General features: G+C 55.4%; 1 protein-coding gene across 2 annotated transcripts; it reads right to left on the bottom strand.

The window, feature by feature from the left end:
* SNCB (synuclein beta) lies at positions 1 to 26,253 on the bottom strand. Of its 2 annotated transcripts, none has more exons than XM_036115759.2 (6): positions 25,956 to 26,253; positions 25,183 to 25,312; positions 22,319 to 22,360; positions 21,976 to 22,094; positions 18,067 to 18,156; positions 1 to 138 (listed from the first exon to the last, which is right to left on the bottom strand). In XM_036115759.2, the coding sequence occupies exons 2-6, from the start codon at positions 25,301 to 25,303 to the stop codon at positions 82 to 84; spliced, it is 429 nt and encodes a 142-aa protein (XP_035971652.1). In that variant the 5' UTR covers positions 25,304 to 25,312; positions 25,956 to 26,253; the 3' UTR covers positions 1 to 81. The 2 variants fall into 2 exon arrangements, with proteins under 2 accessions (XP_035971652.1, XP_035971654.1); XM_036115761.2 differs by lacking the exon at positions 1 to 138 and adding an exon at positions 17,042 to 17,696 and having other exon boundaries at positions 25,956 to 26,247.

The raw sequence follows: 26,253 nt of genomic DNA on the forward strand, positions 1-26,253 counted from the left end.
TCCTGTGGGCAGTAGAGGGCTGTGGGCTGAGGGGCTGGGGGGCTGGAGTTCTTTCAAAGAAGCTGGAGCCGGGCTGGGTCTTCAGCACTGCCCAACTGCCCTCCTGACCATACTTGTGCCCCAGGCTGCTATCTGGTTCTGAAACATAAAGAAAACAGACTCAGACTCAGGGAAGACCCAGTGGGGAGGAGCCTCTGTCTTTTCCCTCCCACCCTTCTCCAAGCAGCTGGGCCTCCTCACTGGGTTCTCTGCCCCCATCTGGTCATTTCCTGTCCCACCATATCACTCCCCTGCTTCTCTGCTTCCTATGGCCCTCTGGATAAAGGTCAGACTTCCTAAAATGGCATTCAAGGCCCTTCACAACTTGGCCATAGTCTAACTTTTTTTTTCTTTTTTAAAAAATTTATTATTTTTTTTAATAGAGAGAGAGAGAGAGAACATGGGAGGGGCAGAGGGAGAGGGAGAGAGAGTCTCGAGCAGACTCCACACTGAGCTAGGAGCCTGATGTGGGGCTTGATCCCACGACCCTGAGATCATGACCTGAGCTGAGACCAAGAGTCGGACGCTTAACGGTCTGTCCACCCAGGTGCCCTCACAGTCGAACTTTTCAACTTCATCTACCATCACCCCATGCAGCATGCACCCTTCATCTTCCTTGTCAGCCCACCCCATACAGCATGCTACCCTGAAGTTATGCTTTTTTCGTCTAGGCCACAGGTCACAAACTCCGATGCCGCAGGGACCAGGTAGGTAATTTTCGTGAGGGAAGCAGGCTGGGTATAGTACCATAGGGAATGGCAGGGAAAGCAGCAGAGAGTGCATGCCCGTTTACAGGGGGAGCCACTCCTCCACTAGCCACATTCTGTTCTGGAGAAATGCATCCTGGTAGTATCAGTGAGTAGCAGGAGATCCAGAACTTTAATGTAAAATATCCTAATTCAAGATCAAAAAAGAAAAGCACTATGTGGGTCAAACAAAATATGTCTGTAGGCCACAGTTTTGGTCTGTGCAGGCCCTGGGGAGTTGTGAATGATTAACAGTTGAGGAAGGGACATAGTCTGAAATGTGAGATTTCAAAGACTGCTCTGGGATGGTATGGAGGCGGGAGGAGAGGGGCTAGCCAACCATTCTTTTTTTTTTTTTTTTTTAAAGACTTTTTTAATTTATTTATTTGACAGAGAGATAGCACAAGTAGGCAGAGCGGCAGGCAGAGGGAAAGGGAGAAGCAGGCTCTCTGCTGAGCAGGGAGCCTGAAGCGGGGCTCGATCCCAGGAGCCTGGGATCATGACCTGAGCCGAAGGCAGCCGCTTAACCGACTGAGCCACCCAGGCGCCCGTAGCCAAACATTCTTTAACCTCTCATTCTTCCAATTCTTCATTCATTCACCCAGCCCTTCTCTGCAATAATCTAGATGAGAACTGGCACGGTAAAGGTCCAAGGAATAGAGAGTTGGCAGAATTGAGAGATCCTGGGGAAAACTGACAGGAGCCAGCCAGCCGTAGGGGGAGGCAGTAGGGGTGGCCCGCAGGATTCTGGCCAGGGTTGGGGGGTGTGAGGCAGGAGATCTGGGGAAAAGGGGAGCTGTGTTTAGACAGGCTGAGTGTGCAGTGTCTGGGGAACATGCAGGGAGAGGCTCTGGCAGGCAGCTGGATCCGTGAGCAACTTTGTCCCAACTACACATCCACAGCCAGAGTGACTAGCACACTGGATCCCCCCCAAACCCGCTCCACCATCTTTCCCAAAGCCATTTCACGAGTGCTCAGGCCAAAAGCCGTAGAATCACCCTTGACTTTTCTCACACACCCCATGTCCCATCTACCAGCACAACATAACAGATCTCTCTGCAAAATATAGCCAGAATCTGGCCACTCTCCTGAGCTGAACTCGCACTATCTCCCACCTGGATTATCCCGGCTTTTTCCTTCAACCCATACGGTTCATTCTTAACACAGCAGCTGGAAGGATCTTAGTAAGACCCAAGGTAGCCCATCCCTCTTCTGCTCAGAACCATGCAGTATCTCCCCAAACCATGCCAAGTAAAAACTCCATACATGTCCCTGATCTTCTGGCGCCATCACTGATCTTGGCCTTGTCTCCTACTACTTTCTCTTGATTACGCTGCTCCAGTCACACAGGCTGCCTTGGGGCTTTCGCACTGGCTGTTTCCTCTGCCTGGAATGCTTTCCCTCCTGAAATCTGCATGGCCTGCTCCCTGCAGCTTTCCCTGACCCATCCTCCCCAGCACTGGTGGGCACTCTCCATCCTCCTTGCCTTGCTCAGCTTTTCTTCATATTACCCATTTACCATCTGATATATTACATACAGTGGTTTATTACTTATGGTTTGTCTCTCCATTAGAATGTCAGCTCCAGGAGGATGGGGACTTTATGATATTTACTTATATACCCTCAGGGTTGAGAACAATAACTGGCATATAGTAAGCCAGTAGTCCCCTAGGCATATTTGTTAAATGAAAGACAGAATGATCTTTTTAAGATGTTGGTCCAACATGCTACTCCTTGGCCCCAACCCCTCCTTGCTCTTGCTAGGGAAGTAAATTGGCTGTAATCTTTTTGGAAAGACATTTGTCAATTCCTATAAAAGTTTACAATGCACTTGGCATTTAGGTCAGCAAGCCCACCTCCAGGAATGGTCTTGAAGATGGATCGATGGTGCACCAAGGGTACACGAGAACATGGCTGGTGATGAGAAAAACAAAACTGGAAGCCAGTTCATGAAATATGGGACAGCCACATGGCACCCCACCCCCCACCCCAGCTATCAGAATGTGTAGAGTGATGAGGAAAGATGCCTAAGATAAATTAAGTGAAAAAAGCCAGGGCTAGTGGGATTCCATGCATGCAGACAAGAAAAAAGACAGATACACATATATGGGTTTATTTATAAAAAGAAAATTTCTGGAAGGAAACCCATGAAACTTAGTAGCAATTGCCTCTGGGAAGTGAGACCAAGGATCTGGAGGTGGAAGAGATTTTTTTTGGTATGCCCCTTTGTGATGCATGAAATTTTGGTTATGTGTGCATATATTACTTTTTTTAAAAATGGGGGGGGAACCTTAATGACTCCCTATTACCTTTAGGGTCAAGTCCAATTCTATAATGTGCTTCCAAGCCTCTGTGTACTTACTTACCTGCTAAACTTTACCTTTCAGTACGCACTCCCCCAAAGTCCATACAAACACACACACACACACACGCATGCATGCGCGCACTATAACCTCTCTGGGCTCATCCATGGCTTCACAGTTTCTCTCACCTTGGCCTCTACACACCCTCTTGCCTGACTCTCATGAAACCTTCAGGTCCCAGTTCAAATGCCCCCTCCTCCAGTGAGCTTCTTTGCCCACCAGCTTCCTAGGAGCTCTTACGGCCTCTTGTTCTTCCCCTAACCAGACACATGTCACTCTGCCCTTTATACCCCTGGATCCCTGCCTAGACCTTGAGTCACTGGATGGGGATTGAGCTGATACTATTCACCACCGTGTCCCCCAGGCTTTGGGCTTATGGGACTTGGGCGGATGGGGGTCATCACCAGAATGGGGACACTGGGGTAGGAGCAGTCTTGCAGAGGACAACGGGGCACTTGCCTTTGGAAATTGAGCTGAGGTACTTGTGGGACTATGGGGGGGGGCAGCTAGTTTACACACCTGGTCGAGGAAGGCCCCTCTGAGGCGGTAGCGCCTGAGGCAGCCATGAAAAGGCCAGAGTGGCTGGAGTGAAGTTGGAAGGGGAGAGAGAGGAGGCGGTTCCCCACTTAGCAGCTCTATGAGCTCAGGCAAGTCCCTTCTCCTCACCGGGGACCCTGACGAAGCCGCCCCTGCTCCCACGAGGCTGCTGTGAGGATTAGAGAGGATGAGGGGTGTGCAGAGCTCTGCTCACTTTCGGGCTGGGCTGTGTACATGGAAGGCCTGTTTTGATCTACTCCCGCCTGTCAGAGCCCAGCTGTGCTCCCAGGAGGGGGCAGGGGACGGACGGCCTGTAGCAGAGGCACAAACTGGCAGAATCTAGCCCTCAGACCTGCTTGTTTGACCCAGAGCGCTAAAAAGAAATTTTTAAAGGAGTTAACTGATCAACATTTAAAATTAGAAGATTTCTTGTGAAAATCAGATTTCCAGATTCTCTGGGAAAACTAAAATTTGGCAATCTGAGCATGCTTCCTGCGTGGCAACAGTCAGCCGGAGCCAAGCAGTGGCTGCCTTCTTGGATGGGGGTGTACTCTCCAATTAGCCACAATCTCCACCCCTCCCTGTGGTGTCCTGGACACTGGGGCTGACTGCCCGTTGCTATCGATCACTGACTCCTTTTTCTTATAGCCAGCCCCTCGTGTAGGCTATACACCTGGCCTATAGCCACCTGAGTTTTTTTTTTCTCAAAGATTTTATTTATTTATTTGACAGAGAGAGACACAGCGAGCGAGGGAACACAAGCAGGGGGAGTAGGAGATGGAGAAGCAGGCTTCCCGCTGAGCAGGGAGCCCCATGCGGGGCTCGATCCCAGGACCCTGGGATCATGACCTGAGCCGAAGACAGACGCTTAATGACTGAGCCATCCAGGCGCCCCTAGCCACCTGAGTTTTGACCCTTGACCTAGATGCTGAGAAGGGTGGGAGGTGACCTTACACACAGCAAGCCTTTAGTACGTTTACTCTGTGCAGACCCCATACACCTGCCTGGCAGGTGCTGTGTTCTTATTTTCCAGAAGAGGAAACAGAGAGGCAGGCATGGCCCAGCTGGTAACACGTCTCTTCTAAAAACCCCCCTGGAAAAGGTTGGCTTCTTGGTTCCCAGCGTGCAGTTCTCTGACACAGAAGAAGGTCTGAGGTAGGGACGAGGAGCCTGGCCAGGGCATTAGAAAGATGTGGGGTCAGGCGCCAGCTTGGTCATTGACTTGCTCCATGAATTTGAGTATTTCCACAGTCTGGGCCTTAGTCTGTGAAATGGGGGAAGGGATGTAGTTATATCTAGAATTGCTGGCCCAGCCCTGGGTTTAAGATTTGCCAAGGCACCGTTCCCAGAGGCTCTGCTGCTCACAGTTCTACTGGGTGCTTCTTGGCTCTCGAGGGATCCTCAATATCCTCAAGCCACTTCTCCAAGAGGCAGCCCAGGCCGGGGGTGCCCCCTCCTTGTGCCCAGCCCTCCCACTGGAACCCAGCTCCATTGCTCTCCCACTGTGTGCTCAGCCCTGGGCCCAGCACTCTCAGGCTCATTTGGTCTCTGGACTCCACAATGATTTCATGAGGGGGGCATTATCATCCCATTTCTCAGATGCAGACACTGAGGTCAGAGGGAGGAAAGACTTGACAAGGGCACACAGCTGGTGCAGGAGGCTGTAGTTCAAAGCCTGTTGTGTCTGAACCCAAAGCCTGGGTTCTTCCTGCTTGTATCAGCTAAGATTTTGGACACTGACACTTGGCTCTTAAAGCCCCTTTCTGCTCTTTGGGGCCAGGCCAAGGGTCCTCCCAATCCCCTGGGCCTGAGGAAGCATGAGTGTCCCCACATGCACACACCCACCAAGATGAACAGATGAACCTGCACGCTTATGTGACCTGATTGAGGTAAAAGATTGAACCGATCCCCTAGGTGTGTGGGCCAGCTCACCTGGCATGCAGAGGAGCGTGGAGACTGCATGTGGATGTCCGTGCCAGCTTAGACCAGCCTGGAGAGCCAGGACCTGGCTCCTGCATTCTGCTCAAGAAGAGCTTGGTGTGTATACATGCAACTTGTATGTGCAGAATGGCTTATGTACTTATGTCTTGTGGGGGCCACTTGGACCCTGTGGGTGTGCGCATGTGTGGCCACATGGCCTAAGGGTCCCTCACAGAGAGCTGGCCTGGCTGTGTGCACAGGTGCATGGGCCCCACTCCTGGGCAGAGCAGCCTCTGCGAATGCTTATTCTGGCCCAGGGACCTGGCCAGCCCTTTCCTTCTCCTTAGGATTTCTTCCCACTATGAAGCCAGGGCTGCCAGGCACCTGCAAACACGTCCTCCCATGTGACAAGAGCAACAAAGGCTGGGAGTGCTTCAGCAGGTGTGAGCGTGTGCCTGACGATCCTGGTCTGCTGCCCCTCACCCTCTTGGCCCCTTGTCTCCTAGTATCCCTGGGGCAGCAAAGCCTCCTGCCTGTGGCTGCAGGGGAGAAAGAGTCTAACAAAGGGTGATAGCCATACCTTTCTCCAGAAGTGGCCCCAGACCATCCATCCATTCATCCACAGGAGGGCAAGCGTAGACTTGCAGGGGTGTGCACATTTGGGCTGAGTGAGTGCAGGGGATGGGCAGCAAGCTAGAGATGGAGAGGATGGGAGAGGAAGTGTGTGCACAGCCTACTCCAGGGTCTAGGGGTACATGAGGGACACCCTGAGCAAGTGTGAATAGGGACAAGCAGGCCAGAGCAGGGTGGCTGCGAGTGTGTTGTGATAAGGGAGTATTGTTGAGTTGAGTGTGCTGTGATAGGTGATGTCTGGTGTGAATGCGTAGCTAAGCCCGGGTGTACACGCAAGGCTCCCACTTGGGTGTACTGGGTGGGTGCACAGGTGGCCGTCTGTGAGTGTGACGGAATGACCAAGGGCCACAGTGTGTGTGTGTGTGTGTGTGTGTGTGTGTGTGTGTGTGAAGATCGTGGCCTCACCCGGGAGATGCAGGTGTGTGAACGCGGTGTGTGATGGGGTGTGTGACGGTGCCCCAGAGTGTGTGCCACACTGAGTGTGCGACAGCGAGTGTGCTCAGTGGTGCCGGTGGTTCCAGTGGAGCCACTCGAGCACAGAGCTCGCGCCGGGGGGTGGGGGGTGGGGGGTGGAGATGAATCAACGCGGGCGGACCCCCTTCCCCGCGGTGGCGGGAAGCGCCCCCTCCCGCACAGCCCTGTTGAACAATGCGGCCGCACGCGGCGAGGCCGGGCGTGGGGTCCCGGTCCTACACACAGGGCTGGCTGGCCCTCAGGGCCCCTCCAGCGCCCGGCCCCCGGCTGCGGGACCCGCCCCCGCCCTGCCCTGCCCCGCCCGGGCGAGGAGCCTGGAAATGGACACCCGCCGCCCCCGGCCGAGCGCGCACACACACATCCCGGGCGCACGCTGGGCACACGCCACGCATGGTGCGCGAGCCCCGCCACCCAGGTGGTTCGAGGACCCTGGACAGAGGCTGCGGGGCGGCCGGGACCCGAGGAATGGGGTCGATGTCGCCCGCCCATAGCGGGCAGCAAGTGCAGGCTAGGAGCTTACCCGACAGTGCTGCCTCTCCGTCTCCTTGGCGCGCTGCGCTCCGGCTCCCGCCGCCGCCGCCGCCCGAGCGGCCTCGGCTGCCTCCGGCGGGGCTGGCGGGCGGACCCGCGGACTCCGCGCCGCCGTCCCCCGCGCCCGCTCGGCTCTCTCGCCTTGCGCCCCGCCCCGGGCATGCGCGCTGGCCGACTGGCGGCCTCCGAAGCCGGGAGGGGGCGGTGCCGGCGAGGAAAAGGAGGCCCGAGGGAGGGAGGGCGCCCCTCGCCCCTCGCCCCTCGCCCCTCGCCCCTCGCCCCGCACTCCTCACCGAGGTCCGGGGGCTCCTGGGTTCCCCGCCCTCCTCGACCGGGTTCCCATTTCACAGACAGGGAGACTGAGGGGCGGAGCGCCTGCCCATTTGCTGCGCGCCTGTTGCGGGCGGGGCGCGTTGCCCGTCAGATCTCACTCAATCCAGCCCCGCGAACACCCTCTACTAGTTTTACCGAGGAGGAAACTGGGACTCAGAGAGGGAAAGCCCCTTGTCCAAGGGCACGCAGCGCCTGGATAGGGACCCAGGTCGGCGCGATCTCCGAGCTCCCCCTGCGCGGAAATTTCCCGCCTCCGCCTTGGCCGCACTTCCGGCCTTCTCTCCCCGCACCCCGCCCCGCCCCCGCCCCTTTGTCTCGCCACCGCCCACGCTCCCGCGAGTTGAGGGGACACGAGTAGGGTGGGAGCGAGGCTCCTTCGATTCCCTCGCTACGGGCCTCCCCAGCCAGGGTGCCCGCCCACTCTCTGGTCTATGAAAGCTCGGTTCTCTTCCCCTGGGTATCCTTCAGCAAGTTATTTCCCCATTTTTGAGCCTCAGTTTCCCAATCTATAAAATGGGACTAACATTAATCACCTCACAGTGGTCTTGGAAGGATGAAGTAGGTGTTCAGGGGTTTCCAGTTGAATCTGAACTGCCAAGGACATGAGGCCTTTTTGCCTACCACCCCCCTCGACATTTCTTCGCAGAGAAATAGTCCCCTCCTCTTTGACCTCCCAGAGGAGAACACATAATTCTGTAATTGCCGAGAGGTGATAAAACCTTCTTACCTGTACAGAGAGGCCACCTATGAAAAATGGTAACAACTAAGGTTAATGTAACGTTTATTTAGGGGTAGAAACCGTGCTAAGTTTTTGTTACTGTGTCATAAAATTTCAATTTCCAATCACTTAGGAGCAAATTAGTATTTATATATTATATCCCCATTTTTCAGATAAGAAAACTGAGATACTGATAGGTTACTTCGTGTTCACACAACTAGTTAATAGTGGAGCTAACTCCTGAAACCTCACGCTAAACCCTTAGCTTCTATTCCTCCCACTTACATGGTGAATCATAAATCACCGTGATCTTTTGAAAATCCAGGTAGTAAATGAAGAAAATCTATCGGACCAACGTCTTCAGCCAGCATCCCAGGGAAGCAGAAAACCTCAGGATGCCGGACCAGTTTTCAGCACCATGGACAACACCAAACACAAGGGATGCTTCCTAACGCTTCAGGCCCTGAAAATTGCTAATTCACTGCCCACAAGAGCACTATCGCTTCACAGTATACAAACCCTATTCTACATTCATTGTTTCATTTTATTCCCCCTACAATCCTTCCAGGTAAACATTATTGGCCCCATGATACGGATGAAGACATCAAGTCTTGGAGAGGTTCAAAAGACATGACAGTTGGCAAGAACCAACCTGTGATCTAAAAAGCTCCCCCTGGGGGTAAGGGTCAGGGTGGATAGGAGTAGAACCAGGGCATGAGCGAGGATGCTGTGAAGTTGTCCAGGTGAGAGATGATGATGCCCTAAACATGGCAGCGTTTGTTGGGATAGAGAAGAGGGGCCGGGTTTGATACCTATTTAGGGGTAAAGTCAACAGGTCTTGGTCATGGGTGGTTGTGCCTGTGAGGGGAGAGAGGATTCTGTTGCCTGGGGAGCTGAGTGGATGGAGGACAGGTACATCTGATGAGCCCTAGGGAAAGAAGGAGCTTGTGGGGCCACCATGCTGAGACGTCTGAGTCTAAAACTGAGCTCTTGAGTGGCCAGGCTGGAGACAAACCAGGGTTCTGGTGATGGAAGTCATGAGAGGGGTGTCAGTACATGAAGAATGAGTATAGACCAAATAAGGTGAGACAAGGGCCCTACATCCACCCTGAGGAATGCCAACATTAAGGTACCAGCTGGGAAAAGAAGACTGCAAAAAAGAATGAGAAACAGTAATCTGATAAACCAGGAGAAACTCAGGAGAATGATGCCTTAGAAGCCAAGGGAAGAGAATATTCCAGAAGGAAGGCAGGGTCAACTGCATCAGGATGACAAGATATGGCCTGAGAGATGATTTCTGGACTTTGCAAAGAAGGTAATGGAAATTTGATGAAAGCACAGTGAGTGGAGTGGTGGGGGTGGAAGGCAGACTTGGGGCGGGGGAATTGATGAGTAAATTGGAGTAAAGGAGTAAAGAGAGCAAGAAGATGACTCTCTCAGCAAATTTGGGCTTGGAGGGAGACAGGCAATATCATAAGCTCTACAGTGGGATAGGAGGTTAAATTGAGGAGATTTGGAGGCATTTAAATTCTGATGAGAGGGGCCAGTAGTGAGGGAAAGGGAAGATGCCAGGAAGGGAGAGCACAATGCCTGGGCCCAGATGCTCAGGGTGGAAGAAGAGGATGGGATCCAGAGCCCTGGGGCAGCTCACAGATCCTGAGATGAAGATTGAGGCAATGTGGTTCATTTGGGAGGTGCAGAGACACCAGCAGGGGAGTGGGAAGGTGACCCAGGAGGGGAAGGCATCCAATAAGAGATGGTTATTAAGCCAACTATCCCAGTGGGTGGGTGAAGTGTAATCCTGCAGGAAGTTTTAGAAAATGGGGTAAATGTACACCTCAGAATTCCCCTGGCTGAGGGTAAGTGAGCTGGTGTATTTATATCCCAGCACCTGGCAGACATTGATGAAGGGCCAACCCATGGAGCTATGTGTTAATTCCTAGGCACTTCTGGTCCACAGTTCATGCGGGTAAAGCGGGTTCTAAAGCCCAGGGGCAGATTTTTTACAAGGATGCAGGTACCACCTGTTGGGAGTCTTGCTGGTGGGCACATAAATTATAAGGGCATCTGAAAGGATGTGGTCAGAGCTCCAGCTGTGTCTGCTACATGGGCACAGTCAGGGCCTCTTTCCATCTGTGCCCTTTGTCACACTCTCCAACCACCTTTGTTCCATGGGGACTTACTGATATAAACATGTTTAAAAATGAAAATTTCCAGACAACAAAACACTTGCTAAAGCAGAGTGGGAGCTCAAAAAGGGAATGGAAGCAGGCAGTGTGGGTTCAGATCCTGACTTTGCCAGCAACTAGCTGTGTGGCCTTGATTGAGGTCTGTCTGAGTCTCAACTTCATCCTATGTAACTCAGCTCTCAGATTCCTGAAGAGGATATAAGGAGAAATAAAACCAAGCACCAAGCATAGTGTAGCACTCATGGTAGATGCCAGGGTTATGGCAAGGCCAGTCCTGTGCACCCTTTTTGACCTCAGCACCTCCATTTTCCTTGGGGAACCACCTTCCCACTCCAGTCCATGTGGTGGGGTAGGATGGGCCTCCCTGTCAGCTTTAGGGGTGGGCAGTGACCTAGCCTGACCAACCGCTATGCAGTGATTAGTTCTGGGGGTGGGGCCAGAGCACAAGACCACAGCCAGGGCAACTGGCTCTCACACTTTCCTGGAGCTTTGGGGGTGGCTGAATTGGTGGTGTGTCTCCCTGGAGCTGCTGGGGGGTCATCTCTGTCCCCATGTGGAGCAAATCTGCCCGGGCCCAGGTTATGGCTCACCCTGTGATAACTAACATGGTCACCACACCCGTGTGAGTGTGTGTGCGCATGTATCTCGGGTTGCCCTGCTGCTGGGAAGCCATACACACTCTTACGCACCAGAAGATAAACAAGTGCCTGCAGCTCCTTGGCTGGCACCCAGGCTGGGGGTGGAATAAACATCCCAGTGACTTTCTGAAAAGCACGCGTGTGTGGTGACAGGCACCATGGAGACGAGCAGACTGTACCAGAGCAGACGCAGCCGCCCCCCAATTCCACCCCTCTGTGCACGCGTGTGTGCATGCACACGCACACCTTGTGCTCTCTCATGTTCATATCCACTCCATCAAACACATTCCCTCCTCACACCCATTCCAGCTTTGCTTGAGGTTAAAGGCTTTTGAGAAAGTCTGAGTTTCCTGATGTAACAGCGTCCACAGTTTCTCAGCTCCTTTGCCTGAACACTGGTCCTGGTCTAGGCTGAATTTCAGCAAATCATGGCCTCTAGGGAAGGTGTGATATGTGCGTGCGTGTGTGTGTGTGTGTGTGTGTATGGGGGGAAACCCACTTTCTGAAGAGTTCTTATCTTTGCTTCAGAGACATGCACACAATACACATTCACCCAGTTCTTCAAGAAACACTCATCCAGACCCCTGCCCCACCAAGGCTTGTAGAGACTCACCTGAATACAAACACTCAGATATGTATCCATCCTCACGCAAGCAATGTATAATCCACTATACCCCCGATGATGACGGTGGTGGTAGTGGTGTACCCTTCACTGGCTACCTAGGTGTTTTACAGTCATCATCTTATTACATTTTATACTTAAGGAAAACCGTCTGAGATTAATAATATGCTTCCCATTTCCTAAGTGAGAAAACAGACATTTAGAGAGGTTAAGTAACTTGCCAGGGTCACACAGCTAGAAAGTGACAAAGCTGGGAGCAAAACTCCTGCCCACACCATTAGCCCTTCTTCATTTAGTCACATGTACGTGTGACACCCAATGCATGTGCAGGCACACACACACACACACACACACACACACACACATGAAAACCCTGCCTCCTCAGTCAGTCCAGATAACTGATGTCCATGGGGTGACCTTCCCCACCCTGACCTCCTCATATGCATCACTCCCAGGCCCTCACAACACTGCCCTGATATTCATGAGAGCCCCTGGACTAGACACCTATGAGCACAGTGTGCTGCCCACATAGGCCCCCTCCCTCCCTCTCTACACCCCCCTCCCACTAGCAGCTGTAGGCCCTGGCCCAGCTGGGGGCGGCCCTGGGATTTGGATGGGTGACTCAGGCTGAATCATGGCCCAGCTGCTCCTTGGCAGCCCTCTCTCCCATTCTGCCCAGAGAGCCTATTTTGAAGGCAGAGGTGGGCTTTGGGGCAGGAGGGACAGGAAGAGGGGGTATTAGGGCATGGGGACAGGGAACAGGGGTGCTTGAGAAAGGAATCAGGCACAAGAGGGCCTCTGAGCTGTCTTCTGCTCCTCAGTGGTCTGCAGGTGCTCTCAGGCATCCCCAACCTTGACCTTCATTCTGCCAGAGAAGGAGCTCCTTCTTCCCAGACACAGGTCATGGGCTACCTCTCTGATCCCAAGGCCCACTTTGGTTGCCCTGCCCCACCTCTTGGCCCTGATAATAACAGTAACAATATTTACTATTCTAATTGATCACTCACATGTTACAGGGCTCTATAGTTTGCAAAACACCTTTTCATCAGTATCTCATTTAATTCTCTTATCAGTGCTATGGGGTGAAAATTAGTATCCTTACTTTTGAGCTGAGCAAATTGAAGCTCAGAGAGGTTACATGAACTATCCAAGGTCACCCAGTCAGTGAAATGACAGAGCCAGGAACCAAGCTCAGGATTCCTGGTCCAGTCTGTGGATTGGATTAGGGCCAGAGATGAGCTACAGCTGGACATGGTGGGATATAGTGGCAAGGTGGTAGGGGGACTGGGGGGTGGCATGGTAAGGCATGGTTGGGGCATCAAAACGGGCATGGTAGGGGTGCCTGGGTGGCTCAGTCAAGCTAAGCCTCCGACTCTTGATTTCGGCTCAGGTCATGATCTCAGGGTTGTGAGATCGAGCCCCACAGCAGGTGCTGCGCTGGGTGTGGAGCCTGCTTAAGAGTCTCTCCCCGCCCCTCCCCCTCTAAAGAAAAGGGGGTGCTGTGGAGCAGCATGGAAGGGGCACTGTGGAGGGTATGGCAGAGGCATTATTGGTTGCTTAGTGTGCAGCAGGATCATGACAAAATTTTTCTCTTTAGCCTCTGCAACTCATGGATTATGGAATTTTTTTATACTGTTAAATCTTCTTTTTCATTGTTTCAGGCCAATATCCCGACACTAACAAAACCAAAGCTGTGGAGTTGCTACTGAGAAGACTTCAGCTGTGGGGACTTTGCTTCCTGAAGCCTCAGTTTCCTCATCTGAAAAAATGGGTCCAGGCCTCTGGCAGAGTAGGCTATATTGAGAGGCACGAGTGAAATCACATGCATCATGTCCTTTAGAGGCTGTGAAGGACTTCACAAGAGATGCTGTTTTTTACATTTTGTTTTATCTTTTAAAAAAACACCCATGGATGCTGGGCAGAGGGCGGGGTGGGCTTCTAGGAGCCTGGGGGAGGCGCTGAGAGGGGGAGTGGGTGACAGCTCTTCCTCCCCCCCTGCCTGGGCTCGGCCTGGCCTTCCCCCACCCTCAGCCCAGAGCCAGTTTCTAGGCAACGGGATGGATGCAGGAATGGTTCGGAGGGGAGAGAGCTATAAATAGGGAAGGGAGAAAACAAAAATAAAGTTCCAGAGAAAGCTGTGGAGCCAAATTACTAGGGGTGGGGGTGGGGAGACTGGGAGGGAGACGGGCGAATGGGAGGAACACCAGGACAGCCCTCAGCCCTTCATCAGGGGAAGAGGGCAATTTTCAGATGAGCCAGCCAGCAAAGGCCCTCTGAGGACTGACATGGGTGCGGTGCAGGGGTGGGGGTGGGGTCTCGGGTACCCAGCTGAGCAGGATAGGGGTGATGAGAAATCCCTTCTTGTTGGAGAACAAGGGAAAGATCAGAGAAGGAAAGGATTTCAATAGGCAGCATTGAGGGCAGCTACCCAGGTGAAAGAAAGAGCACAGGCGGAGGAAGGGAAGATGCGGGTCAGGTGAGGTGGGGCTGGACCCACAGACTGGGGAGGCCGGGCCGGGCTCAACCTCGCTGTCGGTCCACCCGCCATGTGACACAGACACAGAAAGGTGGGCCCTTCCTCAGCTGCAGTGCTCTTCTCCCCAGATCTTCCCATGCTAACCCCCCTTTCATTCAAGTTTCAGCTCCAACCTCACCTCCTCAGATGTCTGACCTGACCACCCCAATTTAATACTGGTCACCACCCTCTCCTTGTCATCGTCTCTCACATCACTCTGTTTCATGTTTGTCACAAAACTCCAGATTATCTTGTTCCAAGTTTTTGTTGACCCACGGGATGTGAGCTCTGTCAGGGCTGTTCCCTGCAGCCCCTCACTTCTAAGAATGGTGTAGGCATTGTTGAAGGACTAATCTCACACGACACACTCGGGCAACATCCATGTACACGCATGGATGCAGATACACGTGCATCACATAGGTAAGTGTGCACACACAGCTCAACCCTCCCCTCCTCGCTTGCAGTCCCCATGAAATTGCATATGAGTGTCTGATTTCTGCTCTGCGGCTGCCTCCACATTTCCCTATTGTTGGTGTTTTTTGTCTCTCCCAGAGCAGGTTTGTTTGGGAAAATTCCAAAGGAGGTGAGCTTCAGACTCAGAGTTGGGGCTGAATGTGGCCTTTGCCACTTTCCAGCAATGTGACCCAGAGCAGGTAACTTTGCCCCTCTGGCCTCCATTCTCTCATCCATAAATTGGGGCATTAGAATACCAAGGACCCCTTGAGGATGGTTTCAAATAAAATTAATGGAGTCAAGTGTTGGATGCTGGGGACCTACTGGGCACTTGAGAAATGACCTCATTCTTTCATAAGGGAGGAACCCATGAGCTGTGTCTTCTCACACGTGTACCCAGAGTCAGGACTGCCGTGTGACACAGGGCTGGCATCTTCTGCGGATGCGTCTGGGCCTGTGCCTGGAATGCATTTAAAGTGACTCTGGCAGATGAAAACATTGGTCTCCGAGCAGAAAACCAGGTGCGTGGCTTGGCACCCAGGAAGGAGGAATAAACCTCCTCACAAACCAGATGGTCAGCCTGGTTTTGGCACCTAAAAATGGGAATCAGGGGCTGGTAGCAGGAGGGGAGGCGGCGAACTCAAATTCTTTACCAGCCAGGTAGTTCATAAAAATGAGTGAAGTGGATGAGATGAATAGGATAGGGAGGGAAAGGGACTGTCGCTAACTGGAATCAAATTAGAAAAATTTAAACCTTGTGCTAGCACATTAAACATCTCTACAGGCCAAATTTAACATGAGGGCCACGACTTTGCAATCCCCACGAAGAGTGGGTTTGTAAATAGTGTCTTAAATCGGTCAAAAGGGATCTGAAATCCTGGCACCTGCACGTTGAATCGGAGACTCTGAGCCCACCGGTTTGTTCTCCCCACACACACGTCTGCCAGCTGCCTCCTACTTCCGGAAATAATGGCTCGCACATTGCAGGCCAAGGTGACCTGAGTGGACCGGGCTCCCGCAGCGTTCAAGGCCTATCCGGACCTGGCACCATCTCTCGCCCCCAAAGACTCTGGGAAGGACGAAGCGCTAACACCTGGGGGTTGATTAAATAGAGCAAGCTCCTTCCGGCGCTGGGGCTGAAGGACGAAAGTCGGAAAGGAGGTCGCATCCGGGAGAAAAGGGGGTGACGTCTTGCGCAAATGAGCTGGGGGCTCCTGCGGCAAGGCAAAGCGGGGATTCCGCAAGGACGGGGGCGGGGCCTCTGTACGACCAGGTTAGAGAGCCGCTGCGGCAAAGGAGGCCGGAGCGCCGCACCGATGGGGGCGGGGTTTGCCACCGGCGGGGGCGGAGCTTCGGCGGGGGGCGCTTCAAAACCCAGCAGAACAGCACCCTCCCCTTGCCGGAGGCGGGGCCTTTGTGCCTCACGGCGGCGCCTCCGCCCCCTTCTTTCCCCCACCTAGACGGTGTTGGGGGTCCTCTAGTGCCGATCCTTATCTGCTCAGGGCTCCTGGCCGGCTTCCCAGCTTTCTGCGGACCCTCGCCCATCTCAGCGGAGGCCGCAAACATTCGGGAGCCTTTCCGAGGGGGGGTGGAGCACCGGTTGCCCGAGCTCTGCCTCCTTATGAGGCGACTGCCCATTCCCCTTCCCCTTGGATGGGTCTTTCTGCGTTGGTCAGGTGTGCGCAGGGCTGTGCGCCTGTAAACGTTCTGCCTGCGCGTAACGGGGTCTTTCGGTGCCCGCGCTGCTGGTTTCCGAGGGCTCCTCCGCAGCGCGCGTGTAACTGAGTGCGCGCGCGTGTCTGCACGTGCCGGTCAGCATGCGTGTAACTGAGTGCGCGCGCATGTCTGCACGTGCCGGTCCGCATGCGTGCACGCGTGTCTGCACGTGCGCGCCTGCCAGGGTGCGTACACTCCGGCTGGCGCGCAAGGACCAGTGTACGCGCACATATGTCTGCGCGTGCGTTGTCATCCGCGCCCCTGCTCTGCGTGTGCAGAGAGGTGTGAGCCTGTCACACCTCGCGCTGCGGCGGCGCCGGGCTTCCCTTGGCCTTGCACCCCCAGCGGGAGCTTTACAGTCCAGCAGGTGGCGCCCGAGGCCACCTTCACGCCTCCTAGCCAACAGCAATTCCCAGCCTGGGTAGACCCTCTCCCCCGGGTCATCCCGGGGGGAGAGGATAGGAGATGGAGAAACTGAGGCCCGAGGTGGTCAATCTTGTACCTGGGCTGAGGGTGCCAGGCCCCAAAGAGCGGAGTGGAGTAGTCTGGGACCCGGAAACTGGTCAGCCGCCCCTACCCACCTCCCAACCCTGCCTTGCCGGTGCGGCGGCGGCTACAGACAGATTGGCTTTATTCGTGGACACGCGGAGCGGGGAGGCGCCCGGGCCCGCCCACCCAGGACACGCTCACACGGGGGGTAGGGGACTCTCCATGCCACAATCATGACACACGACGCCCGCGTTCGGACTGGGCCGGCTGAGGGAGGGGGCATGGCACAGCCTGGCTCCTGGTTTTGGCTTTAAAAAAAAAAAAGATTCTTGGGGTCGTTGTGGGAGTGGGGTGGGAGGCTCTGGGGCTGGCCCGGGGGGCTCCCAGAGAGCCTCTGTCGGGAGTGTGTGGGGGGAGCCGTCGCTTTCTGATCTTCATTTAAAAATACATAGAACATGCTACATCCGCGCAGACGTTGGACGGGATGGGGTGGGGAGGAGGCAACATAGGTGGGGCGAGGCTACCAGCCACCGCCGCAGCCCCGGCCCTGTCCACGCCCCAGGGTTGGACGCGGGCGGGTAGGACAGACAGATGGACAGACACCAACACAGGCTCCAAGGGGGCGCCTCGGAGCAAAGGAAGATCTCGTGTTTGGGGGGAAGGGGTAGAAGGACAGCCCTGGTTCTGGGGGTCGGGGCAGGGGACAGGGAAGGGATTGTGCTGCTGGTGGGAGGCCGTCCTGGGCCCTTACGCCTCTGGCTCATACTCCTGATACTCCTCCTGCATCAGAGGGTTGGGGGTGGAGTGGGGAAGAGCAAAAGAGGAAGGGGTTGGAGACCAAGTGGCCAGGTTCTGGCCCCGAGACTCCTCCCCCTCAAGGAGGAACAGCCCATGCCCCTCTCCCTGGGCAAGGGAGGAACCTGGAAGTTGGGGACAGCTGGGACTTTCCTGGGCAGGGGTGCCTGGGGCCCAGTGCTAGGCCCCATCTGTCCTCCCTCCTTGCTGCCACCTCCTAGGGCCTGGGTTCTAGAAAAGGGGGGTGTGGAGTTCCCTGGCCCAACTCTATCCTATCAGGACCTCCCACCCCAGCTGGGGATGGTGGCAATCTTCTGGGATGCCCAAAGCCCCACCCAGCCCTGCCACCCCTCACCTGGGGCGGTTCCTCATAACTCTCCCCTTCTGGCTCCATCAGGGGCTCGATCAGCGGCTCCTCAGCAGCTTCCTGGGCCACTTCCTCTGGCTGCTGGCAGAGAAGGGACAGGGCCATGAGGGCAGCTGGGGGATGCTCCCCAAATTCCTACCCTGGGAAGCTTTTGGCTGATTGGGGGGAAGGCTAGGCTTTGTTGGCAGACAACCAGAATTTTTAATTAAATTGTTTATTTGGAGTGCCTTGGAAGTGGAATGAAGGTGTGAGGGCTGAAATCCCCCTAGATCACCACGAAGCTGGGAGTGGCGAGGGGAAGTGGGGCTCTCTCATACCCCTCTCCCCAGCTTCTGGTAGCCCCCTGCACTTCCATCATTTGGACTGGATGGGATGGGGAGATAGACAGTACACTCAATCACTGATTTATCCCTACCTGCCTTGTGTCAGGTTCTGCTGGGCATCAGGACCCCAGAGATAACCCTGGAGGCTCCTCTGGACTGAAGGGAGATGGAAATTCTGAGACAGGGCTGGGCAGGAGCTCTGAGACAGGGCTGGGCAGGAGCTCTGAGCCATTCCCCTGCCACCTTCCACCCATCCCTCCCCCAGGGTCCTGTGTGGCCTGGTTTCTTCAGCTGTTGCTATTTTAAGATAAGCTGGAAGCAACAGCTCATGGTGTTGCTTGGATGTGTGAGCTAAGACTCTCCCCTCCCGCCTGCATCTGCTGCCCAGACGGGTGCAGACCAGCAGGCACATAAATAGGGGGGCTGCCAGACACATGGCCAGCCACCTGCAGGTGAGCACATGTATGTGCACAAACACGAGACAGAGCTGGCTGCACATGGGCACACACAATCACCCCGGGTCCATGCACGGCTGCACAAGGCCACATGTGGGCTGCCACACTCCTAGACCCCCCAGGGGGAATCTGTAGGGAGGGGGTATACCACCTCCCCATTTCCCACATATAACCACTGTCCCTCCCTACTGGGCAGAGCTAAGAATCTTGGGAACCTGAGGGGTTGGCCCCGAGAAGGCCTGCCTGACCACCTCTGCCATCTAGTTGCCTTACCCCCCCCCCCAGGCAGCCTCAGTTCCTTCATATTACCAGCACAGGTGGGCCCCGTGGGCACGTGAGTTTACAGCTCCTGATCTGGCTCATTTCCCCCAGTGTACAGATGGGTACACCAAGGCCTAGGAGGTGGGGAAATGTTAGTTTGCCCCAAGTCACCCAGTATTAAAAATTCCAGCCTGAGCGCATTGTTTGGCAACAACCCACATGCCCAGCAGCAGCGGAATGGAGGTGTGCAGTATGGCTCCTCACGGGATGGATGGCGCACAGTGAGAGGGGAGAATGGCGTGGTTGAATACCATGCGTGGTTGAATACCGCACTGTTGAGTGCAAGCAGCCAGGTGCAGAAGAGTGTGCACTTTGTGATAATGTGTGTATAGAGTTAAAAATACCCAACTCGGGGCGCCTGGGTGGCTCAGGCGGTCAAGCGTCTGCCTTCGGCTCAGGTCATGATCCCAGGGTCCTGGGATCGAGCCCCACATCGGGCTCCCTGCTCAGCGGGAAACCTGCTGCTCCTTCTCACTCTGCCCCTCCCCCTGCTTGTGCTCTCTTGATCTCTCTCTCAAATAAATAAATAAAATCTTCAAAAAAAAAAATATCCAACTCATCTGTGGTGACAGAAGTCAAGAAGCAATGACCCTTGGTGGGGGAAGCAGGGCCAGGACCAAGGTGATGTGAATAAGGCACTCAGGGTGCAAATGTTAGGAAGGCCCCACTCTCAGGGCCATGCAAATGAGACCCCAGAGTGAGTGTCCCCCTCAAGTTTTGTGTCCCAGACCCCTCCCTCATCTTACCCTCATCTTAGCCGGGGGTTAGGGACTGGGAGGAGGTCTAAGGCAGGCTTCTGAAGGGCTGATGTCCTGTGTCTTGATGTGAGTGCTGGTTACATGGGGGGTTCGCTCTATGAAAATGTCATGGGGCTGTGTGCTTTCTGTATGTATGTTGCACTTCAATAAAAAGTTTACTTTAAAAACATTTCAGCCCAGCCACTCACTAGCTCAGGTCAGTCACTTCACCTCTGAACTCAGCTGCCTCAGATGGGAAATGCCATGGTGCTGTCTGCTCTGTAGGAGGACAGGGAGGGTCCCATGATAATGCATAGGAGCAGGCTGGGAGGTCGGGACACTCAGAAATGTGCACCCTGGGCTTGCACGGGTTCCCCAGGCCTGGTAGCCCCAAAGGGCTGCTGTTTAAATAGTAAGTCCGTGATCCTGAGCTCCCTTGAGAGACGAGGCTTGGGGTGTCAGAAGTGGTGGTAGGAAGGAGGAGGCCGGAGAGGAATGGTTCTGTGCAAAGGCCCCTTGAGGCTGATGCCTCAGGCTCAGATCTGGCTTTCTCTGCACCCCAGCTCCCAGCACGGGGCCTGGCCCTGTGCTGGTTCCCAGCAACTCCACTGACAAACCTGAGCTTATCCTCCCAAGCACCTTCTTAAAGAGGCAGGCAAGTCACTTCAATTCTCTGAGCCTCAGTTCCTTCATCTATAAAATGGACACGTTGTAGCGCCTTCTTCCCAGAGAGTGTAAAGATTCAGTGATGTACTCCATGTACCGAGTCTAGAACACTGCCTCCCCATACAAGAGATCAATGAATGGGAGGGATCCCTGGAACAATGATAATAAATGGGAAGTCACACAGCTGGTAAAATGCACACATAGGACTTGAGCCAGAACTTCCGAGTTAAGTCCCAGACTTGCGACAGGGGAAAGGATCAATTGTGTAAAGGCCTGCCGTGAAGGGTGGTCCCTGGACCCGCAGCATCAGCATCACCCAAGTACCTGTTTGAAATGCAAACTCTCCGGTCCCACCTCAGACCTACTGAATCAGAAATTCTAGGGAGGTGGCTGACAGTCTGTATTTTAACCTGGCCTCCTGATGATTCTGACGCACACATAAGTTTTGAGAACCTCTGATATATATCTAATCTGTGTAAGAGCCCTCTTGTGTTCATCTTCTGTCTTACAGGCAAAGAAGCAGGCTCAGAGATGTGATGGACTCTGCCTAGGGTCACGGAGTCAGGGCGTAGTGGAGGTGGGACTCAATCCAACTCTGTGGCATTTCAAAGTTCACAGCTCTTACGCTGTAGTGTGTCCTAATGAAGGTATCTGCCTTCATGAACCTGGGGGTAGCCACCACTGCTCCCCTGGGGGAACACGCCTGCACAACTATGCGATGCACAACTCAGCCCTCCCCCGTGGCCCATACTCGCTCATGCCCGCCTCAGGGCCTTTGCCCATGCTGTTCCTACTGCTTGAAATACAATGCTCACAAGGCTTACCTCATCCCTTGGGTGTCAGCTCAAATGTCACCTCATCAGAGAAGCCCTCCCAACTAAAGTAGTCCCCTTACCCCTTGACTCTATCGTATCACCTTTGTCTTTTTTTCATAGCACTTATCCCTGTCTGAAACCATCTCATTCATTGGTTGTCTATCTCCTAGCATCAGCTCCATGAACATAGGAACTTATTCACCACGGCAACTCCTAGAATAATTCCTCTCTGGCACGGATACTTGTTGAACGACAAGAAAGAACGAACAATCCATGACACGCGGACGTGGCCCATAGTGGCCCAGGTCACACTCACAAGCAGGATACATGCATACGGCTAGACCTGGGTCACTGTCACAGGGAGCACCACACCCCTACACACCACGCGAACTCATTCTGAGCTGAGTCTAACAGAGCCCTGCAGAACGTGAGGCAAGCCGTGCCTCAGGCTGGCTGGGGGAGGGGGAGCCTGGTGGCACATGTATGGGCGGGCATGCCTGGCCCGTGTGTGTGTGTGTGTGTGTGTGTGTGTGTGTGTGTGTGTGTTTGCACGCGTGCGCGCGGTAAGAGGCTAGCTCACCTTCAGATCAGTGGGGAATTCCTCCTTCTTCACCAGGCCCGTGGCTGCTGCAATGTTCCCAGCCCCAGAGAACACGGCTCCTCCCAGGTGGGACGCCTGCTCCTTGGTTTTTTCAGCCACTGGAGCAGGCGGAAGATTGGGGAAGGGGGTTGGGGGCCAAGGTGAAGCAGACAGAGATTCATCTCTCCCCCTCACGGTGTCCCAGCTGGCCTCCCCTCACAGAGCATACTCTCAGGAATCCCTGGGGGTGCCCTCTTCCACCGCCATCCCCCACCCTCCAGATCCCAGCCGGATCCCAGGCCCGAGGTGAGGGAAGGGGGCTGGGCCGGGGCTGGGCTGGTACCTGAGGCCACTCCTTGTACCACGCCCTCTCGAGTCTTGCTTCCTGCAGGGACAAAAAGGAGCACACATCAGGACTCTGAGCTGAGGGAACAGAGCCTCTGGTGAGCATGGTGGTTACAGAGTGGGCAGAGGGACCCAGTCGGCAGTGGGCATCCTGGTCCCATCACTGCCTCCTCAGGCCCCCAAATCCCACGGGTGCCCCTCCTCATCACTGCACTGAGCCCTCCACACCTACTTCCCGAGGACTTTGAGTTCTCCTCCACTGTCTGCCCCTCCTCCACCTGAAATGATACCCGCACGAGGGTCGCTGCCTGGGAGCCAGCACTGTGCAAAGCACATTTCCTTTACCTCTCAGCCCAGGGTGAGCAGGTGAGGGTGGCAGTGGGGGTGGAGCAGGGGGCAGGGGGCGTGCTATGTATTTAGAAAAGTTCCTCTGGTGCCATTGATTCCTGACTGCCCACATCCCACCTACGGGCACTCACACCTGCCAGCCCCCACTCCATTTCTTCTAAAGACTCTTCTAACTGGGGTGTGAGTTCCTCCTTCCGGCCAAAGTGAGGAGTGTCTCAGGTATATGATGGGTCTGAGGGTGCCTGACATCCACGGCACTGGCTGGGTCTTCTCCTAGCTGCTGCGAAAGGCAAGATGGCCTGATCAGAGGTGGGGGGCAGGAGCCTACAGGGAAGCGGGGAGTCTCCTATTCTGAGGATGTGGCAATGCAGACAACAGCTGGTAGACCCCGAAATTGGTAACTGGGTGTCTGGGCGGGCTGAGGCTGGTGGAAGGAGAGGACAGCATGGGAAGGCAGGAATCTCCTGGCTGTGGCCAGCCAGACGGAGACAGCTGTGGGGAGGGCTGTGTGTGCGCTGCATGGCACCCTGTCATTCCTTCTACAAACATTTGCTGGCACCCACTCTGTGCCAGGTCCCGGGCCAATGGCTCACCATCAGATGGGGGTAAGAGAAGAGCAGATTTGGCACCCTGGACCTCAAATAGTGGAGAGAGGACTTCCAGCCTCCAAGGGGTACATGGTAGGGGAAGGGCACTGCCTGGGCCTTGAAAATGGGGGAACAGGTAGATATGCAGAGAGGAGACTGGGGAGGGTATCTCAGACACAGGAAACCACGCAGACAGGGCACAGAGAGGTGTTCTTTCTGGGCCTGCACAGAGCACAGCAACACTGTCTGTGCACCTGGAGAGATGGAAACAGGACTGAGGCAGGACCGTGAGCAGCGTTGAGTCACAGGCTACAGGAAGCTGAGACTTTAATGTGTAGGAACCGGGAGCCATTGGGGGTTCCTAGGCAGGGGGAGGAACAGGAGGTGCCAAACTAAGGGGAAGGGGGTGCTTCAAGTCTGTTAGCAGGGAGACTGTGTCAGGTGCCAGGGATACATAGGAGCGAAAGGACTGGGTTGGGGGAGGGAGGTGGGAGGCCAGAGCTGGGGCCTGGCAGGTGTGGGTTCAAGCCTCCACCTTATGTCCATCACCTGTGCCCTAGTTCCAGCCACCCTCATCTGCTGGCTACGCTACCTCCCAGCAGGCCTCCCTGCATTTGGTCTCTCCCCAGAGACCCGAGAAAACTTTCTCTACTGAAGTCAGATCATGTCAGTCCCTAGCTTACAATCTCTCATGGCAGGTTGTAATGATCCTTTGCCCTGGCCAGCAAGGGCCCCCTCATGAGCTGCCTCTTGCCCATTTTTCTGATCTCATCCCCCACCACAGCTTCCTGCCCTCTGCTCTCCAGCCCTGTCTCCTTCAGTCTTTTCTGCTTCCTCCAACTCCTCTCCTCCACCCAGCTCCTTATTCTTTGGGGTTCAGCTCAAATGCTATCCTCTTTGATTACCTTACTGCAATGGTCCCCATCCCAGCCACTTGATGTCAAATTCCACTATTGGAATGCTCTGCATCCCTATCAGGAGAGTCGGCACCTACTAGCACGTAGTAAGAAGTCAATAAATATTTTTCAAATTGCCACAATCCCTAATCTGCCACAACCCTGGGCAAATTAACCAGCCCTCTTCCACCCACACAAAGGATAATTCTGCCTACTACACACCAGTGAGCCCAGAATCACCACAGAAATTCAGTAACTGTCAGTTTGGGGCCTTGCATCCCCTTATACAAATGACCCTGCGGGCTCCCTCTCCTCTCACACTTAGGGTGAGAGATTTCAATCACTCGGCCTCTCTCCTCACACAGCGGGAAGCTGCAAGGAGGAGGGACCCAGAGGCAATGATGGGGCCACAGGCATCGGGAGGCAGGAAGACCCTGAGAGCAGTCCTGAGGTGAACGCAGCAGGAGGGGGGGGCTAAGGGGCAGCCCCAATAACACAGGAGGCAGCACCCGCCAGGACAGGGGCTCGGGAGCCCATAAAGCTTGGCTCCAACTCCAGCTTTAGGTCTCAGCAGCTGTGTGACCTTGAGCGCGGTAGTTAAACCTCTGGGAACCCCACTTTTCTTGGTCTGTGGAATGGGCGAGGGGCACGAAGTGAAGTAATGGATGTTAGGGCATTGGTACTTGCCAGAGAGTAAGGGCTCAACACCAGGTAAGTAGTAATCATGTGAAGAATAAGAAAAAGGCTATCTGCTTTGACCCATGCATTGGTCCCTGGCCTTTCGGCTGAACCCCACCCTCTCACCAACTCTTCCCCCCATTCTCCCCTCCCCAGGGTCTCATCACTGACCCAGGCTTCCTTCAGCTGGCTGTGTCCCCAGTGACCCCTGCTGACCCCGCCCCATCTGCTGACTCATATTCTCCCGCTCAGACCCCTCCGCTGACAACTCCCTCCCGGCAAGGACCCTGGCCCCACTCCCTCGAAGGACACCCGAACCCTGCATAGCCCCGGAAGCCTTGCCCCTTGCCCACCGACGTAGAGGACGCCCTCCTTGGTCTTCTCCGCGGCCTCGGTGACCCCCTGCTTGGTTTTCTCCGCGGCGGCCACGACGCCCTCCTTGGCCATGGACAGGCCCTTCATGAACACGTCCATCCTGGCGGCCTGGGAGGGCGAACACACGGGCACGGGTGCGCTGGCCCCGCACCCTCACCGCAGCCCTTCCCGTGGGACACGGGTTACCCCCTCCTCGCCTTCCTGAGACCCCGGCGCCGTTCCAGGCCGGGAGCCCTCTCCCGTCTTACCCCCCTCCCCAGCGTGAGACCACAGGGCCGCGACGAGTCCCGGCGTCCTTGAAACCCGGGGACGCGGGAGGAGCCACTGCCTCGGTTATCCGGGGCCCTGCGACCTGCAGCCCCGCGGAACCGGGGTGCTGGGCTCGGCGCTCAGCCCTGGGGCCTGCCTGTACACATGACAGAGTCACACGACCATACACACAAACATTCTCCGCCGACACGCTCACGTGCACATGCAGGACACGCAGACGTTCAAACGCGCACGGACACCCTGACACACACGAACACACGGGCGCGGGCGCACGTCCGCACGGCCCCCCAGCCGGCTGCACACACAGAGCGGCGGTCACACAAACACCCCAGCGCGCACACTGGCACGCACCTACCGGAGCCCTCTCTCCGTTCTCCAGCGGGGTCCCCGCCTCGGCTCCCAGCCGCTTCCCCATCCCGCCCAGTCCCCTCTCCCCCCCCAGCCCCTTCCCCGACCCCCGTCCGGAGCGCGGCCGCCTCACCTGGAAGCTGGGCCCCGGCTGGGGATGGAGCAGCGGCTGCAGCTGCGGCGGGCGGACGCAGGGGCTCGGCTAGGCCGGGCTGGGGTGGGCTCGGGGCGAATGGGGAATCGGGGCCTCGCCAGGCGCCCAGGTCGGTCGGCAGCAGGCGGGGCGCGGGCCCTGAGCCGGGGCGCAGCGGTGCCCGGGCCTTCGGAGCGTCGCCAGCCACGGATCGCGCCTTGCGCCCCGCTCGCTCGCACGCTCCGGCTCGGGCTCCGGCTCCCGCTCGGGCGCTGCGGCAGCTCTGAGCTCAGCGCCC

This window comes from Halichoerus grypus, chromosome 2, assembly GCF_964656455.1.
Source record: "Halichoerus grypus chromosome 2, mHalGry1.hap1.1, whole genome shotgun sequence".
NCBI classification, from domain to species: domain Eukaryota; kingdom Metazoa; phylum Chordata; class Mammalia; order Carnivora; family Phocidae; genus Halichoerus; species Halichoerus grypus.

Coding starts and splice junctions, on each gene's coding strand:
- SNCB (XM_036115759.2), bottom strand. CDS start 25,303: ATGGACGTGTTCATGAAGGGCCTGTCCATGGCCAAGGAGGGCGTCGTG. Junction 22,361..25,182: donor GGAGGGCGTCCTCTACGTCG/GTGGGCAAGGGG, acceptor TTGTCCCTGCAG/GAAGCAAGACTCGAGAGGGC. Junction 18,157..21,975: donor AATTCCCCACTGATCTGAAG/GTGAGCTAGCCT, acceptor CTCTGCCAGCAG/CCAGAGGAAGTGGCCCAGGA.